Source organism: Euprymna scolopes, chromosome 6, assembly GCF_053919585.1.
Source record: "Euprymna scolopes isolate OS-2025 chromosome 6, ASM5391958v1, whole genome shotgun sequence".
Taxonomy (NCBI): domain Eukaryota; kingdom Metazoa; phylum Mollusca; class Cephalopoda; order Sepiida; family Sepiolidae; genus Euprymna; species Euprymna scolopes.
Genome location: NC_136487.1, coordinates 126,337,441 through 126,356,822, shown reverse-complemented (window position 1 = coordinate 126,356,822; position 19,382 = coordinate 126,337,441). Strand labels below are relative to the sequence as shown.

The 19,382-nt window shown below is 33.2% G+C and overlaps 1 protein-coding gene across 2 annotated transcripts in view; it reads right to left on the bottom strand.

The window, feature by feature from the left end:
- Positions 1 to 19,382, bottom strand: part of LOC145277944 (guanine nucleotide-binding protein G(s) subunit alpha-like) — a 458,077-nt gene that overhangs the window by 391,925 nt on the left and 46,770 nt on the right. Inside the window, exon 1 of one of the 2 annotated variants that reach the window (XM_080130030.1) lies at positions 6,688 to 6,771. The exons of the other annotated variant lie outside the window; for it this stretch is intronic. Coding sequence (XP_079986156.1) covers positions 6,688 to 6,705 — 18 coding nt within the window. The 5' untranslated portion in view covers positions 6,706 to 6,771. Of the gene's footprint in view, positions 1 to 6,687; positions 6,772 to 19,382 lie in introns of those variants that run through there. 2 annotated transcript variants of the gene reach the window in all.

Here is a 19,382-nt window from a genome sequence, read left to right as displayed (position 1 = left end):
TCGAAAAATCACATAAATTGATTAAGTAGTTTTATTTTAACTAAGAAAATCAAATGTTATGAGTAAGCGAGTAGGGACTGTCTCGCATCGCCATTTATAAGAAACAAAGGGAGATAACTCCACAATAATCCATACTTGTGAGATCAGATTATAATGCCTACGATTTCCCATTAATCGTCTAAAATTTACAATGCCTCTCCACGGGACAGAGTTAGGGTCGTTTTTTAATGTGGAGAAAAGGGACAAAAATAAAAATTGTCTCAGTCGTGAAGGATTTCTCTTCCACCGACAGAAAACAAGAAATTGAAGTGCAGCATTTGAAGAACAGATTCTACACCTTGGTCTTTTCCCGGATAAATCGTTAAAAAATATTATTTATAAAGAAAAAACTACTTGGTCAATTTATATGATTTTTGGAATATGATCTTTTCGTTCAGTCACGGGTACATACATCCATTAAGCTTTATCTGTATTTTTGTTTTTTAATATAGGGAGAATTCTGGACACACTTATCATTTATTAAAATATATTTGAACTTTTTATAAACTTTCACTATACGCCTACTTTGAAGAATGAATACATTTTTTTTTTAATACATTTGACTTTAGAATCGAATTATCAAAACCTGCCATAAAAATGTAAAATATAAAAAGTTATTTTTAAATTTATTTGCATCTTTTTTTAATTGTTAGTTTTGCCTGTAACGAATTCATTTTTTTTTTTTTTTTGCTCTGAATATTGATTACGTTATAAATTTTGTAATCTACTGAGTTATATATATATATTTCAGCCCGGCGTTGCCCGGGTGTTTGGAGGTGTATATTGAGCAAAAAAAAAAAAAGCGGTCAATTTTTTTTAACTTTGACCACTATTATGACCCCTTAACATTTATTGTTTTGGGCTCAAATCAAGTTATTAAGTTAGATCCATGTCCAAGGAACTTATATCTAAAATTTCAAGTGTGTAGACCCAAAATTGTCGGAGGAGTTTGGTAGAGTTTTCAAAGGTCAAATCGTTGAACTTTGACCCCTTAACAGCGAAATTTCTGGCCGAAAACTGATCACATCGATTTTCCCAAATCTCAGTACCCTGTATATCAAATTTCGAGTCTGTAGACTTAAAATTGACAGAGTTATTGCATAGGGAAATGTACACAGACAGACAGACACAAACACATTCACTTTTATATATATATATATATATATATATATATATATATATATATATATATATATATATACACACACACACACACACAAATTAATTTATTTTTTAAATGTGACTGTCAAGAGAAGGACAAGAAAAAAATCCGACTCGCAATTTAGAAATAGACCGCAACTTGTTGAAAATTAAGTCTGTTCTAAAGAAAGGAACATTTGAACACAAATGCTAAACATTTAAACAAAAAATAAAACAATATTGCAAAACAACTATTTGGTATATTAAAAACAAACACTGAATTATAAATAAACGGTAACAAATAATAGTGAATAAATAAAATGCCAATTTTAAAACATATATGCAAATTAGTTAATTTTTAATATCGCATATACATAAGCAGTACAAAAAAAGATGGTGTGTCCATTGTGTACGGTTGAATCAACTTGAAATAGTGTTTTGACTTTACCATTAGTGCGAGAAACAGGCCAAACTTTTGCATTTACAGTGTAATCTGGATATAAGAGACCCCGATATAAGAAAATCATATCTAAGAGAGATTTTCTCTGGTCCCAAATTAGAGCCTGTGTTGATGTACAGTGTAATCTGGATATAAGTGTAATCCAGATATAAGATAGACCCCTCCCTCCCGTGGTCTCTTATATCCGGGTTACACTGTATAAGTTATATATATACACACATGCAGGATGGAACGATAAAATTGTTGCCCAAGAAAAGATGACATGATTCCATTTCAGTTTGATGAAAACCGGTTTTCTTTTTTGGTTGTAGACCATCTATTAGTTGGTCTGTTGTGTACAAGAGCGATAGGAGCCTTCTATCATGTCTGAAAGTGATACAATGATAAATAGTCAGAGAGAAAAATAGGAACTTTTTCCTGGAAAGATATTGAGATTGGATGCAATGTAGCATTTTATTATAACGACTAAATGTATCTATATTGGTGTTCGAAAGCTACATGATAGTGGCTATTAGACGAGATGTGTTAATTTTATATGTGGCATCTGTTGTTGCAAACCTACGATACATTGGTTCAAAGGAGAATTTCTACAGTCATTTTATTATATAGGAGATATACAAAATGGAACGATAAAACTGTCGCGCTAGAATAGACGACATGATTCCATTTCAGTTTAATGAAAACAGGTTTTCACTTTTTGTTGCAGACCATTTTCTTGTGTACAAATCCCAAGCGCGATAATCTTCTATCATGTCTGCAAGTGACACAATGTTCAAAGAGCGAGATCAGCGATGCACCGCTGTACAACTCATGCTCTCTACCGATCCAAGTTATGACAACAGGACCATTGTCAGCACCCTCAAAATGCATCACGGGATTGCCACAAATAACAGGGACATGGTCAGGGTGATGAAAACAAAGTTTCCGGCCACGGTTATGGTCTTTGGTGTAGTTCCAAGTGAGGGTCACATCATGCCACTTCACATCTTCAAATTTGGCTTCAAAGTCAACACCAAAGTGTACCTAGATGTGCTAAAGAGTGTGGTGATCCCCTGGAGCAATCAAGTGGCCACTGGCAGACCCTGAGTGTGGCAGCTGGACTCGGCACTGGTCCACAAGTCCAAAGAGACCCAGGATTGGCTTCAGAAGGAGTGCTACAACTTTGTACCCTTCTCTCACTGCCCAACCTCTTCTCCCTCAACCTGAACCTGCTGGACTATTTCGTTTGGTCATATGTTGAGAACATCACCAACATGACCTCCTACAACACCAAAGCAAGCCTGATCGTAGCCATCCGCCGAGTATTCGCTGAATTCCCGCTGGTGCTTTAAAAGGCATGCTCACAGTTTCAGACTCGTATCGAGGCAGTGATTGAGGCTGGAGGCGGCTACATTGAATAGATGCCAACTCTATTACATAATCAAGTTACCCGAATTGATTTTTTCAAAAAACGTTTAAAAATAAAGTTGTAGTCTTGTGTTCTTTAGGGCGACACTTTTATCGTTCCACCCTGTATTTATGCCAGTCATGTAAACATGTTGCATTCTGGTGACAATGAGGTCTCTGAAGGGGTTTTTGATATTAAGTTTTTCAAGCATTTTACACACAAAAAGTTGTCGAGATGCTTGAAAAAATGGTAGTCGATAGGTGAGAGGTCTGAAGAGTATAGCAGATGAGGCAGAGTTTCGTAACCCAATTCATTCAACTTCTGCAGGATCAATTTAGCAACATGCAGTTGGGCATTGCCGTGGAGGAGAATTGGGCTTTTTCTGTTAACTAAAGCTGGGTGTTGTTATTGAAGTTTCTGGTGCATTTCATCCACTTGCTGACTACTTCTCTGTTGTAATGGTTTCGTCTACATTCACAAAACTGTAATGGATGAGACCGGTTGCAGACCACCAAACTGTCAGCATGACCTTTCAGTGCAGCTCTGACTTCTGGAAGTTTTGTAGAGCTTTGTCGACATCTAACCACTGAGCTGATCATCGCCAGTTTTTACCAACATGACCTCTCGCAACACTGAAGCCAGCCTGATCGCCATCATCCGTCAAATATTCGACAAACTCTTGCCAGCGCTTATGGAAAAGGTATGCTCCGAGTTCCGGACCCATATCCAGGTGGTGATTGAGGCAGAAGGCAACTACATTGAATAGATGTCAGCTCTACTACATAATCAAGTTACCTGAATTGATTTTTTCAATAAAAGTTTTAAAATAAAGCTGTAGTGTTGTTTTTTTTGGAACAACAATTTTATTGAATTTAATGAGGTTGTTGATATAAGAGCAAGATATTATTTTATTCAATTCAGGTAAACAAAATTACCATTTACCGCAACAAATAAATTTACTGTTTCAATCTTAAGACCTGGAGGTTATAAGTCGCCTGATGAATTTTTTTTAGATTGAGACTGTAGATTTATCATCACGACCAATGGTGATTTTGTTTACCTGAATTGAATAAAATAATATCTTGCTTTTTATATCGAGCACTATCAACAACCTCATTAAATTCAATGATTTTTACTTTTGGATATTTTTATCCGGGAATAAATAAATAAATATATACAATTATTTTTAATGATAAATATTTTAATATCCACATATGTTTCATCTTTATCAAGATACATCAGTGAGGCTAGATATAACTGTCTTAAATCTCCGATTTTACATGCTTTTTTTCCAAAAAGAACTGGTAAATCTCTCAATTTTCTGATGATTTCTTTCTGTGTTTAATTTGTTTTTTCTTTTGTCTTTATCTGTGAATCCACATACATGTTTTGTTGTTTCTATGACTCATCAGTGTAGCTAGATTTAGCAAGATTCAAAACCTGGATCCACAGTGGTTAAAGAGATCGGCAGTTGGACAGTGACTGCCACCTTGCAAGGATTTGAAACAACTGTGAAATTGGCTGAAGATTTTTTAGGAGTTGATTATCCAAGAGTATGGTTTAATAAGTATTAGTTTACATAAGACTTGAAGACGACTATGTAGAAGTCCGATGAAAAGCAGCTTCATGGTATTTAGAGAAGAAACTTTGTTCATGGAAATTGCACTTCATCTTTGGAATGGAGAGAGAAAGAAAGAAAAATCTGTGGTTGAAGCCAAGTGAGTTCATGCTGTGAATGTTAACATGGTTTGTAAAATATATATATATATATATATATATGTCAGAATTTCCCCTACTTCTTTGACTGATATAGTGTTATAAACAAAAGCTATATATAGAATTCTGTTTGCATGCCTTTTAGTTTATTGGTATGTACTTCCAGAAAATAAAAATAGTTTTGTTTGAATCCATCGATTCTTATATTTTATCCACTCAGCTGTTTTCTCTTTGCACTTAGTAATTTTAGTGGGAGTGGGAACGACTATCCTCCCCTTCCTCCTATTCCAGTCCTCATCCTTTAATCCATAACATGATAAAAGAAATATGGTACAAATCTAATTAGGGTCAATTTTTCATATTAGTCCGTCTGTCAGCTCAGTTCGCATTACACTATGCCAATCAGAAATTACATAGCCAATAATAAAAGACGTTCCAAAGTTATGTTTCCAGATTAAAAATAATTCACAAATATCGACATTTTTTTTTTTTCTCTCATGACGTTCTTAGAATATATTCTAAGAACGTCATGAGAAAAAAAAAATGTCGAACTAGGAGAAAATACACCTCAGGATTGTTAAAATTAATTCCTTAAGCAGAAAAGTTGTATACCACTTTTATGTCTCCTTATGAACATTAAAATTAAGATATAATGATACTAAACCTTATGCCTAGAATGTTTATTCAAATTTTGATCAAAATCAATCCCATGATTTTTATTCTAGAAAATGTTTAAGACTTAAGCTTAAGAGGTCTTAAAAAGAAAGTGAAAGTCAGAATTTTGATAAATTAATGTCTGATAACTATGAATCAAAATCAATGCAAATCTTAAATATTTGAATTTTCACTATGACATTGCGGTAGGAAGTAAGTCAGTTAGCGCAAAAATATCACCCATGTCTTAGATACGTAGTAAAATTATTTTTACAAAATATATTCAATCACATAAAATAGTACCTTCATTCAAGTTTTTTTGTTTTTTTTCGACATTTAATTTGTATTTATTTTTTTTACTTTAATTCAAAGTTTATTTTTATATCAATTATTATTCAGATCAAGAGACGGTTTTTTTTTGTTTTTGTTTTTTTTTGACAGAGTATTTGTTTTTATTTATGTAAATCGCTCCAGAGAAAGCATGAAGCCACAATGTAAGAAGTTAGTTAAAAAAAAAAAAAAAGAAAGAAAAGAAAAGCTATTTCAAGATAAAAAAATTAGCCTACAATAAATGTTAGATGGATAAATTCTGGCCCATAAAATAGCAATTCTTCCTCCTTTTTCAGAAACATCACTCATGGAATATGAGAACTAAAGGACAAAGTAAGGAAAGCAAGAGTTACAAGGTGACCGAAAGTGAAGTCAAGATCCACTTTTTACTCTCCTAATTTTTTAATTTTTTTTTTTTACATCACTTATCAAGGCCCGGAGGCCACTCGAGAACAAGAGTTATTGAATGCACAGTAATTAATGGGATAATATCATAGTAATCGTTAGTAATGGAAATTTGGTAGATTGAATTACTTATTGAAATTAAACATGTAATAGCGTGGAATAAAATGAATTTTTAAAAACCTATTTTAAAAAATAATGTTATTACAAAATTAAATTAATCAGTATGCTCTTCGGTTTCCTCATAAACAAATTAGCCCTTTTCATCTTTTGTTGAATAGTTAAAAAATAAAATTAATTACTTCATGCCATTTCGAAAATTGAAAGGAGTTTGAAGCATTTAAACTGTCGAGTAGACAGTCATTTCTGCCTTTAAACTTCTTACTTTCATTGTTTATTATCATTTATAACTTTAATACTTATAGTATTTATGGATAAAAAAAAAATCGAATAAAAATACTTATATGAGGTTCAGAAATGGAAGCATGAATTTCTTGGGTTTTTTTTAATTCATCAGTACACAAGTCACGTTAGAATAATATATAATTTCTCAACTTACACATTGATGGATAATCATGTTTTGAAGAGGAGATGACCGTCACAAAATGAGCTTTACATTTACACAGTTGACAAAATTATCATTAACCTTTTATGACGTCATCCATTTGCAAGTCAGTTTTCTTTTTTTCTTAATAACTAGCGGGGCTACCCGGCGTTGCTCGGGGCCGTATAAACAATGAGAAAATTAAATTTGATTTTGAATATATTTTACCTACACTAAGACGGGTAATTTAAATACATATATGAAACAATTTCACATACTTTTTGACCCCCAAACGGACATTACTCTCTCCAACCCAACCCCCAAAAGAGAACTTAAAATTAACCTAACCCTCAAAAGAGAACTTAAACTTAACATAATCATACTTCTTTCTACCCACCTTTCCAACCCTCACATCATGCCCGGATGATAACATAAAAAATTTTTTAAAAATATAGATCACCCCCTTTAGAAACTGGCCTAGTAAACTTTTATAGTAAACCAACAATATATATGTATTAATCTAATTTTGAGATCGTAAACTGTTTTAGCCATATCCGAAATCGACTTCACAAATAAAGAAATTTTGGGATAGCAAATTGTTTAAGCTATTTCTGGTACAAACTTTATCTTGTACCACCCTCATTTAATCCAGAGTGACGCTGATTATTCTGCTAGTATAAATTTGCCCCTATCTCATTCAATACGGGGTAATGCCAGGAATTCTGCTAATAGATATTTCCATCAATATCCTTCAATCCCGGGTGACGCTGGGGATATTGCTAGTATATTTTCACACCTATCTCATTCAATCTTGAGCAATGACAGGTATTCTGCTAGTGTATATGTGCAGCCATCTTATACAATCCCGAGTGACTCCAAGTATTGGTCTATTCTGTATTTGTACCTATCTTATTCAATGCCAGGTATTCTGTTAGTATTTATTTGAACCTGCCTCATAAAATCTCGGGTGATGTCTGGTATTCTGCTTCTATATATTTCCACCTATCTCATTCAATCCAGAGCGATGTAGGGTATTCTACTAATATATATTTCCACATATCTCATTCAATCACAAGCGATGCCGGATATTTTGCTAGTTTTCTAACCTACATTATCCAATCCAGGGCAACGCCAGGTATTCTGCTAGTATATATCTCCATCAATCTCCTTAAATCCTGGGCAACGCAAGGAATTCTGCTAGTATATATTTCAATCAATCACATTCAATCCCAGACAACGCCAGGTATTCTGCTAGTATATATTTGTATCTATCTCATTCAATCCCAGGCGCCCGTGTATTCTGCTAGCATACATTGGCATGTATCTCATTCAATCCTGGGTTACTCCGAGTATTCTGGTAGTATATATTTGTGACTATCTCGTTGAATCCTATAATTCTTGGATATGTTACTAATTTTGACAATCATTTTTTATGATTTAACCCACATTATCACCCCGCTTTTACTAAATATAAACTTTCGTACATTGTCTGGGCTGTTTATTTCATTACACACTCACCAATAAAATAACTCACATTTCATTATTTTGCATAATTTTTGGATATGTTACTAATTTCTATCAACATTTTTATGATTTAACCCACATTATCGCCCCCCCTATTAATAAAATAATAACTTTGAGACATTATCTGGGCTGTTTATTTCATTAAAAAAACACCAATCATATAACTCACATTTCATAATTTTTCATTATTCTTGAATATGTTACTAATTTCGACAATCATTTCTCATGATTTAACCCACATTATTACCCCCCTCTTACTAAAATAATAATTTTGACACATTGTTTGGGCTGTTTATTTCATTGCAAAAACACTAATCAAATAGGTCGCATTTCATCATTTTTACATTACAAACACACCAATCAATAGTCATGTTTACTCGTAAACGGTTTCTGCGATTTCCAGGACTGTCTTCATATCCCTCACCACACTGTTAAAAATATACAGGAAATATGCCCAAGTAGTCACCAATCTGAAAATGACCAAGCTCATTGTTGCTTAACTTTGATGATCTCCATAAATCATTTGGAATTACCAAGTAGTCACCCATTTGATAATGACCAAACAATGTTGCTTAACTTTGGTGATTTACATAAAGCATTTTGTATTCTGAAGTAGTCACCCATCTGAGAATGACCGGGGCAATGTTGTTTAACTTTAAAGATCTATATATAGCATTTGGTGTTCTCAAGTAGTTACCCATCTGTTAATGGCCAGGCTCCATGTTGCTTAACTTTAGTGATCTACATGAAGCATTTAATGTTCCCAAGTAGTCACCCATCTGAGAATGATCGAGACAATGTTGTTTAACTTTAGTGATCTATATAAATCACTTTGTACTCCCTTTGTACTCCTAAGTAGTCACCCATCTAAGAATGACCAAGACAATGTGGCTTAACTTTGGTGATCTACATGAAGCATTTAATGTTCCCAAGTAATTACCCATCTCATACTGACCAGGCTCAAGGTTGCTTAACTTTGGTGATCTATATAAAGCATTTTGGTGTTCCCAAGTAGTTACCCATCTGGTAATGGCCAGACTCCATGTTGCTTAAGTTTGGTTCTCTACATGAGGCAGTTGGTGTTCCCTAGTAGTCACCCATCTGATAATGACCAATTGTTGCTTAACTTTAGTGATCTACAGAAAGCATTTGGTATCCCCAAGTAGTTACCCATCTAATAATGACCGGCTCCATGTTGCTTAACTTTGGTGATTTACATAAAGCATTTAGTGTTCCAAAGTTGTTACCCATCTGTTAATGACCAGGCCTCATGTTGATTAACTTTGGTTATCTACATAAAGCATTTGGTGTTCTCAAGTAGTCACCCATCTAATAATGAACAAGCTCATTTTGCTTACCTTTAGTGATCTACATAAAACATTCTGTATTATGAAGTATCAACCCATCTAATAATGACCAAGCTCATTGTTGCTTAACTTTGGTGATCTACATTAAGCATTTTGTATTCCCAAGTAGTCGCCCATCTGATAATGACCAAGCTCATTATTGCTTAACTTTGGTGATCTACATGAAACATTTTGTATTCCCAAGTAGTCACCCATCTGATAATGACCAATCTAAGTGTTGCTTAACTTTTGTGATCTACATATAGCATTCTGTATTTCCAAGTAGTCACCCATCTGATAATGACCAAGCTTATTGTTCCTTAATATTGGTGATCTACATAAAACATTCTGTATTCTCGAAGAGTTACCCATCTGATAATGACCAAGCTCATTGTTGCTTAACTTTGGTTATCTACATACATAATTTTGTATTCCCAAGTAGTCACCCATCTAATAATGAGCAAGCTACATCCAAGAGAGATCACTCGCATCTTATAACAATGATTGTATACTATTCTAATGGTATTCGACAATGAAGCTACATCAAAGGGAGGTCACTTGCATATTATAACAATGATTGTATAAGAAGGAGGTCATGTCTAGCTTTAGAGAAACAAACGTCACTCGAAAATAAGGAGGAGGTCATGCGTGGCATGTATAGCTTTAAAACATGCACAGTGTCTAATGAAAAATATATGGTTACGTATATTTATACTGTAAAAGTATCTTATTTATTGGGATTTAGACTGCAGTGCAGAAGCACCTTCAAAATTGTAAAGTCGGACCTATACTGCTCAAGCACTTTCAAAATTGAAAAATCGGACCTATACAGCACAAGCACCTTCAAAATTGTCAAATCGGACCTATACTGCACAAGCACTTTCAAAATTCTCAATTCGGACCTATACTGCACAAGCACTTTCAAAATTGTCAAATCGGACCTATACTGCACAAGCACCTTCAAAATTGTCAAGTCGGACCCATCTTACACAAGCACCTTCAAAATTGTCAAATTGGACCTATACTGCACAAGCACCTTCAAAATTGTCAAGTCGGACCTATACTGTACAAGCACCTTCAAAATTGTCAAATCCGACCTATACACATTACATATAATTCATAGTGAGCAGTTAATTAGTTTTGGAGTTGATCCAAGACACAAAAAGATATAATCATATACACATAATTAAATTTTTGATATCAGTAGTTCAGCAATGTGATTTTTGGAATATGACATCTTGTCTCAATTTAGTATTCGATGAATATAAATTATGCATCTTTTTATAAAAGAAGATAATGTTCGGTAGAAAATTAAGCTGTATAAGACGGTTACTTAGTCTTTTGGCTAAGATCAAAGTGTAGTATCTGTCTTAGAATTCAAGTGGTCTCATCTTTCGCCTTCCACCTTCTAAACAGAATTAGGTCATAGTGTTACTAATACTAAAAAGAAAACATAGCCATTGTTGATCTCCTTGCTAAATATTTTTAAGTGTAATTTTTTCCTCCTTATCATTTTTGCTTGTCATTTTTCGTTATACTCTCGTATATTTACTATTTTTAACCTGATAATCACATTGGAAACATGTTCATAACGTGTAAGTTAATATTTTAATTTGTACGATACTGACAGTTATTCTTTTAATTTGTACGATACTGACCATACAGAGTCCCTTATTTAAACTATACAAACGTCGCCATTAAAGCGTGGTTACGTCAAGATCACATGACATGACTCAGTTGTTTTTCAATTACCTATAAATAACATTAGAATCGATTTAAAATTATAAGAATTATGTAGTATTTAACGTTAAAATGTCACTTTTTTGGGTCCCCCTGAAGAAAAACGGCCAGCTGACTAACTTAGAGTTGATCGTTTGGGCCAAAAATTCAATATTTTTTTTTGTCTGGAGGTTTGATCTTTAATATGATACCAAATTTGTCAATTTTTGTTGTGTCTGTCGAAAGTTTTTGGCAGACATAAAAACACACATACATACGTACATTTCGCTTTTATATATATAGATAATCATTCGATTTTTATCATACTTTCTCTCTCTCTCTCTCTCTCTCTCTCTCTCTCTCTCTCTCTCTCTCTCTCTCTCTCCTCTTTGGCAGACTAAGTAAGGCAGTGAGATTTAATGGGTTACTGTAATTTAGACATTATCGTTGGTCATTAAATATTTACTTGAATCAAATTGTTATAAAAATATAATTACTTTTTCTAAACAAATATTGTTTTAATCTCTATTTACAAAATTATTCGATTATAAAAATAATTCCAAAAATTTCAATGTGAAGATTTGCTTAAGAAGTTAAAAGCTAGAAATAACTGCTCATTCGACATTTGACATGCTTCAAACTCCTTTCAATTTTCGAAAAATCATGAAGTAATTCATTCTTTTTATTTATTTATTTTTTTGAATTATTAACAAAAGATTGAAATGGCTTACTTGTTTACGAAGAAATCGAAATGTATTCTGGCTAATTTAATTTTGTAATTATTTTTTAAATTGTTTTTTTAAAAATTCATTATGATCCACGTTAGTGGACCTTGAGTTTTACTTTCAACAACCTCGTAACTCGATTCCCTTATTTTAAGCGATGTTTCTGGAAAAACAGGAAAAATGTGTATTTTCTGGGTCGGAATATATCCATCTAATACTTATCGTTTTGACATTAAGGTAGTGTTTCCCTTTTTTAACTTCATGGCTCTATGTCTTGCCGGGAATGATTTGCATAAAAAAAAAAATTAATAATATTTTGAGAATCTGATCACAATGAAATTCAATTTTAATAGAGAAGGTAATGTTATCTCGTTTTTTTTGTTTTTTGTTTTTTTTGTTTGTTTGTTTGTTTGTTTTTTTTTTTTTTGTGCCCTATGACTGGAACAACTCGAAAGGAATTAGGGTTTTGTTTTTGTTCTTTTTTTGTTTTGTTTTTTGGGGTTTTTTTTGTTTGTTTTGTTTTGTTTCTTTTTGTTTTTGCTTTCTTTTTTTTGTACAAGGAAGAACAATTAATGAAAGCGTCGTTAGTTGTTTTGTTTTGTGTGTGTGTGTGTGTGTGTGTGTGTGTGTGTGTGTGTGTGTGTGTGTGTGTGTGTGTGTGTGTGTGTGTGTGTTGTTTTGTTTTTTTAATTTTAACACCATAGGAAACTTTGATCTCATTGATCGTGCCTTTCTGTCTGGATCAATTCAAAAATTCTTGGGTTTTTTTGTTTGTTTGTTTGTTTGTTTTTTAGTTTAGTTTAGATAGAAATACACTAATGTAGATAAGATTTACTGTGAAGCTACAGTGGTGTTACTTTTAGTGGTTATTATTTTATACAAGCGAGTTTATAATTTTTTTAATTTTTTACCAGTCTTTTTAGAGTCCAAGCGATTGAATGCTGGTGGCTTTTAAGTTTGGTTTGTCTTGAAATGACCTCTTTTTTTTTTTAAAAACTTATACTGATTTGATGACAGTATATTTGGATGTAGGGGCTGTTGAGGTTGTCCAGAAGTTTTGTTATCATGTTGATATCATTGGATCACAAGGAGGAGCTGGTGCTAGTGTTATAGCAAAAGTGAATGGAATAAGTTCCGTGATCTTCTGCCATAACTAACTGCTGTCAACCAAAGAAAGGATGTATCAGGCATGTGTAATAATGGATGGAAGTGAAACTTGGCCAGTAAAAGTTGAGGATAGGTGTTGCATGGAGGTAAATAATAAGGACCCGATGGATGTATAATGGGATTCTAATGGTGGGTTTAAACCTGATGACCTCAGAGGAAGATTAAATCTGAACAGTATAGGGAGATGTGTGAAGAACAGGAGACTTCGTTGGTTTGGTCACATTGAAAGAATAGATGCAAGTTCTTGGGTCAGTAGATGTAGAACTGTTGAGGTAAAGAGTCAGTGAAACAAGAGAAAGCTACAGAAAACATGAGAGGAACTGATAAAGATGAATTTGAGAGAAAGGGGGGATAAATAAAGACCTGGCTAGGGATAGGTTAGTTTGGAAGTCAGTTTCTTGAAACTGTTCAACACATGCCAGCATGTAAAATGGATGTTAAAATGAATATAATGATTGTGATGATAACAACGACCTTCATCTTTTCTCCAATAGTTGTAATAATGGATAACTATTAAAAAACCTGAAAGTATCCTATATTTATATAAAGCCAACATTCACTCATGGGTGGAGTATTGTTGTCACATATGGGCAGGTGCATCTTCTACTAATTTCTTTCTTTTAGACCAACTCTAAAAACGAGTCATCAATCTAATAGGTTGCGCACTATTGACTCCACCCTTGTCTCATCATCACAATGTTGGATCCCTGTGCCAGTTTTACAGTACTTTAATAGAATATGCTCTCATAAACTCATAGCGATTCCTCTTTTTTTAATCATATTTCTTTTTTTCTATCTTCTCTACTTCCTAACACTTGTATGTATGGCAGGGTGAGGGGTAGGAACGTCAATAGTATCACACAATTACATGATTTTCAATGTTTTATTTCTTTACAGAACTGTATCCTCATCGCCTGTGCCCCAGAATGACAAACGAAGGCAGAGTCAGAAAAGCCTACCAAACCCTTTCAGTTCATTGGCTAAAGAGGAATATTTTGCTATGCTCTTTGATGTCTGAGTTCAGACTTCTTGTCCATGGTCCAACTTCCTGTTCATATAGCTCTAACTCTAATTTGACCTTAAATAGAAATTTCCATACTGAATAAAAGACTGCTGTTTTTCTATTACTTTTCTATTGAGTTAGTCTTTTTGAAAGTATACATAAGTTTTAATTATAGGATGTCACTGCCTCAGTCTGGAAGGATCACGCAGAGGTGCATACAGGAAGAACAACCGAGAATCAAGATATAAATAACTATTATGAATTATGCCTCTGTAAATACCAAGAGTGCATTTTTTTTTATGCATTTACACAATTTTAATTAAAGTTTGGATTGATATTTTTACTAAAAATAATAATAAAAACGAGTTATATTATTTATTTGCAACCAAGATTGATTTTTATGTAGAGTACATTTATATATTTACAAAACTTTTACATTTTTGAGTGAATTTTCACGACACAGAATGCGTTTATATATTTATAAAACGTTTTAATTTTCAATCACTCATTTCAGTTATAAAGTTAAGAAGTAAATAATTAGATAAGGAAATATTAGTTTTTCTCCCCTATATCAATTCTATCAAAATAAAACCATTCCTGAAAACTCAGCGAACGTTTCTTTATGTCCTCTCCCTTAAAATAAGCTTATTTTTATAGCAACTACTAGACAAAACGGTGAAAAGAAGTGACTATAAAAAAGAGACTAAGTATAAACACCCTCACGTATGCATAAAGACTTTTATTTTCTTATCGAAAATGTTACACTTTTATGTTTGTGTAATTTGATTGAACAACTTGATTTATGCATGTATGAAGCAAGGTTTAGAGAATGCAACTCAGCAATATGTTCTATTAGTGCAGCTGCAATCAGTCAATCAGTGATTATTTATCAAATTAAATTAACATTTGAAATATTATCCATTATTTGCATCTAAGATGGGTATATTTGATAATGATGTCGCATTCCATTCTCGACATCCTAGCAAATCAAACACACACACATATCGGAGACTGGCAATATATTTAAAAAGTCCCATCCAATCTGTAGTAAATGGGTCATGAAATCATCATTTTCTACATTTGAATTGCTGCACCAACCATTAGTTTCTCCCTTTTTGACAGAATCTGTAAAAGTAACAAGATCAGAAATGCGCTACTATACAACTCATGCTCTCTGCCAATGCAATTTATGAGAACAGGACCATTGCCAGCACCCTCAAAATGTATCGCTGGATTGCCACGAATAACAGAGGCATGCCCAGGTTGATGAAAGTAAGGTTTCCAGCCATGTTTATGGTTTTTGTTGTGGTTTCAAGTGAGGATCACATCATGCCACCTCACATCTTCGAAGTCGGCTTAAATGTCAACATTGTGCTAAAGAGTTTGGTGATCCCTTGGGGCAAGCAGGTGGCCACTGGCAAACCCTGAATGCACCAGCAGGACTTGGCACTGACCCACAAATCCAAAGAGACCCAGGCTTGGCTTCAGAAGGAGTGCTACGACTTTGTAACTTTCTTTCATTGGCTTCCCTCCTCCTCTAATTTGGACCCGCTGGACTATTTGGTCATATGTTGAGAATATTACCAATATGACCTCTCATAACACTAAAGCCAGCCTGATCACAGCCATCCACTGAGTATTCGCTGTGATACTGCCAGTGCTTGTGGAAAAGGTGGGCTTCCAGTTCAAGACCCGTATCAAGGCGGTGATTGAGGTTGAAGGTGGCTACATTGAATAGATGTTAGAGCTACTACATAATCAATTTATCTGAACTAATTTTTTCAATAAAAGTTTTAAAATAAAGCTGTAGTACTTTATCATTGCACCTCGTAGAGAACGCAATTAATAAAATAGGAAAAATAAATGATGAAAATTGTTATGTGACCCTTACCTACCCATTTACTGACTCTTCCAAAAACTATATTAGTTGTTGAAGAAAATAAGAAAAAATGCATAAAAATAAAAGAAAACCCATACGATGAAGAAGTAACAAATGAATCTGGGTATACAATGAACAGTATAATATATCTATCATAAAGACTGTTTATAAGCAATAAACTGACTTTATTGACAGAATAAAATCGTCCGGTTTCAATTTGGTGAATTTATAGACGCAGTACAAAAAAAAAAAATCAATGACTATCCAATAGCACTATATATATATATATATATATATATATATATATATATATATATATATATATACTTATTTATTGTTATATAAACATGCTCACATCCCGCTGCTACAAATAGCCACTTGTTTCAATCAAACAATAGATATCATCAGGCAGCAACTTGACTATTCAAAAGTTCAATGAATAGTTATTCATTGAACTTTTGAATAGTCAAGTCGCTGCCTGGTGATATCTGTTGTTTGATTGAAACAAGTGGCTATTTGTAGCAGCGGGATGTGAGCATGTTTATATAACAATAAATAAGTATTATCAGCTCTTTTTATTGAGCACTATCTAACAACCTCGTTGAATTCATTAGTCCATTACTTTTGAATATAAAAAACCCGAGTATATATATATATATATATATATATATATATATATATATATATATATATATATATATATATATATGCATATATTAGTTATATATATTCTTTAATTTATCTTTTGAGACCTAACAATTCCAAAACAATGGACAATAATTCACGTTTCTACAATTGTATTGTATCTCGGATCTGCTTCTAACAGTATTAGGAGTTTGTTCATTAACCCCTAACTTGTATTTTAGTACTGTTGTAATCAATTATAGATGAAGCCAGATTTTTAGACGTTGAAAAAGATAATTTAATAGTATATTTCATTTATGAACAGCAGGGAAATCCGACCTTGCTCGGGATTGAATGCGGATCAAGACTTCTACTACTTTGATTGCTGTTGAAATCAGTGAAATCGCCCATTTTATAATCAAATCGATTGATTGCCTGCTCTAGTTGGGGACCCACCGCACTGTACTATATATATATATATATATATATATATATATATATATATATATATATATATATATATATATACAAACATATATACATATATACACACAAACATATATACATATATACACACACGCATATATACATATATATATATATACACACGCATATATATATACATATATACACATGTGTATACATACATACACACACACACACACACACCTACTAGTAGAGACCCGACGTTGCTCATGATTGAATAATGATCAACGAATGTTTCACACTCTCATATTTTTTTTGTCATCAAAATCGGTGAAATCGCCCAATTTTTCAATCAAATCGATTGACTGCTTGCTCTAATTGGAGACTCACCGAGGTGCACCGGAAGGGCGCTTCACATGTATCCTCGCATTGAATTAGTCCACAATAATTGCAGTCTACATTGCACTGTAGAGAACATACTGTTGATTTTAAAAATTAGTTTTATATATAATTGCTTGGATTAAAGTTTAAAATGCAAAAGTCAAGTATCGTGGTTCAATTTTTCTCTAAATAGAAACATTAATTTCGAATGCATCTCTCTTATATCAAAGAACCTATTGTTGATTTAATATGCCTGGCCTTACTGGTTGTGCTGCGATAATGGCGTAAATTTAAGTTTAAAATGAAAAAGTCATGTATCATTGTGAAATTGTGCTTTAAACAGAAAAATTAATTTTGAATGCGCCCCTGTCATATCAAAGAACATATTGTTGATTTTATATGTCAAGCGTTTCGGCTTGTGTGGTAATAAAACTTCTCAAATGCACTTGTAGTGTTAGTTTGTGTAAGGTGTTAACTTTAGTCAAAATCGCCTGTTCCTTTGTTCATCGGATTATTTCGATTTTCAATTATCAATATTTATCGAAGACATTCCAATACAAAGCCCATCTAAAAACACTGTCGGGTACATAAAGTATCTTCGTGTGAAATTTGATAAAAATCGGTTCAGTCGTTTCCGAATTCATAAGGAACAAACTTACACACACACACACAGTTCCTTTTATATAATAGTACATTATATATAAGGAGAGAGAGAGAGAGAGAGAGAGAGAGAGAGAGAGAGAAAGGGGGGATAAAGATATTGTATAGAATGGAATGTATTTGCTTGTCTTTTATTTATCTTCCCAATCTTTTGAATGATTCATCGCGCATTTAATGTATAATGTATTTGTTGTCCGTGAATGTAAAACCGAGGAGTTTGAACGAAGAGCTCTCAGGTAGCGTATTATTATTGCAATCAGTGATTGAGAAGATTTCTTGAATGTTAAAAATTCAGGTCTGATGTCAACATAATCTCCCATTTATATTTTTGTCGTATTGAACAGTTATCGATATATTGAATTGGCCACTGCAGTGAACAGAACGTACACACAAACTCTGAAATAATACTGTCTAAAAATAGAAACATCATTTGCCGAATCAGCAAATAAATATAATCAGGTTCGTCAATAGGTTCCCGCTTAAGTCTTGGATAATACGAACCAGAGTTACTTTTTTTTTTTTTTTTTTTAGACCTACAAATATATGCTCCCTCCGGTCGAATATTTTTGTTTAGCTGGGAAAATTATGTAATTGTCAATAGGTAGTTAAAGCAAACTAATGCACTTAACTCGCCGGAAGTAGTTATTTTTTTTTTATTTTCGGAAAAGTTATACTAGCGAAAAGGGGAGACAGTCCAAAATTAATGCTTATTTAGCGGAATACTTTATCCAAAAATGGACGTAAATATACTCAAGTTTAGAAAACATGTTTTATTTTTCTTTAGATTCTACAAAATTATTGATATTTCACAAACCGACTTATTATTGTATTCAGTGGTGTTATGGAGATGCAGCATTGGCATGATCTACGTGAAAACCAACAACATTGACCGGTTTCGATGGATATGTCCGGTATGACAATTTCAGAAAGTCGTGTCTATTATTATTTAATGTTTTCTGTTGTGATATTTCGTTACTTTTGAATTGAAAGTTATGTTTAATTTCAGAAGTTTCCGATGGTAAGCTAATCTATAAGTCCTGGAGATGAAAAAAGTTTTCGATGGCTAGCTGTTCTGTGCAAGCTTTGGACTTTAAAATTTTGCAGGCAAAGAGTAATGATCTTTCTCGCGTGGACACGAAAAATTATTTAATTAGAATTCTGAAATATCCAATATCTTGAGGGAGAAATTCCGGTTTCTGATTGGTTGCTAGCAGAACGTGAATCCATTTGAATTACTATTCATCGGACTAATGTTC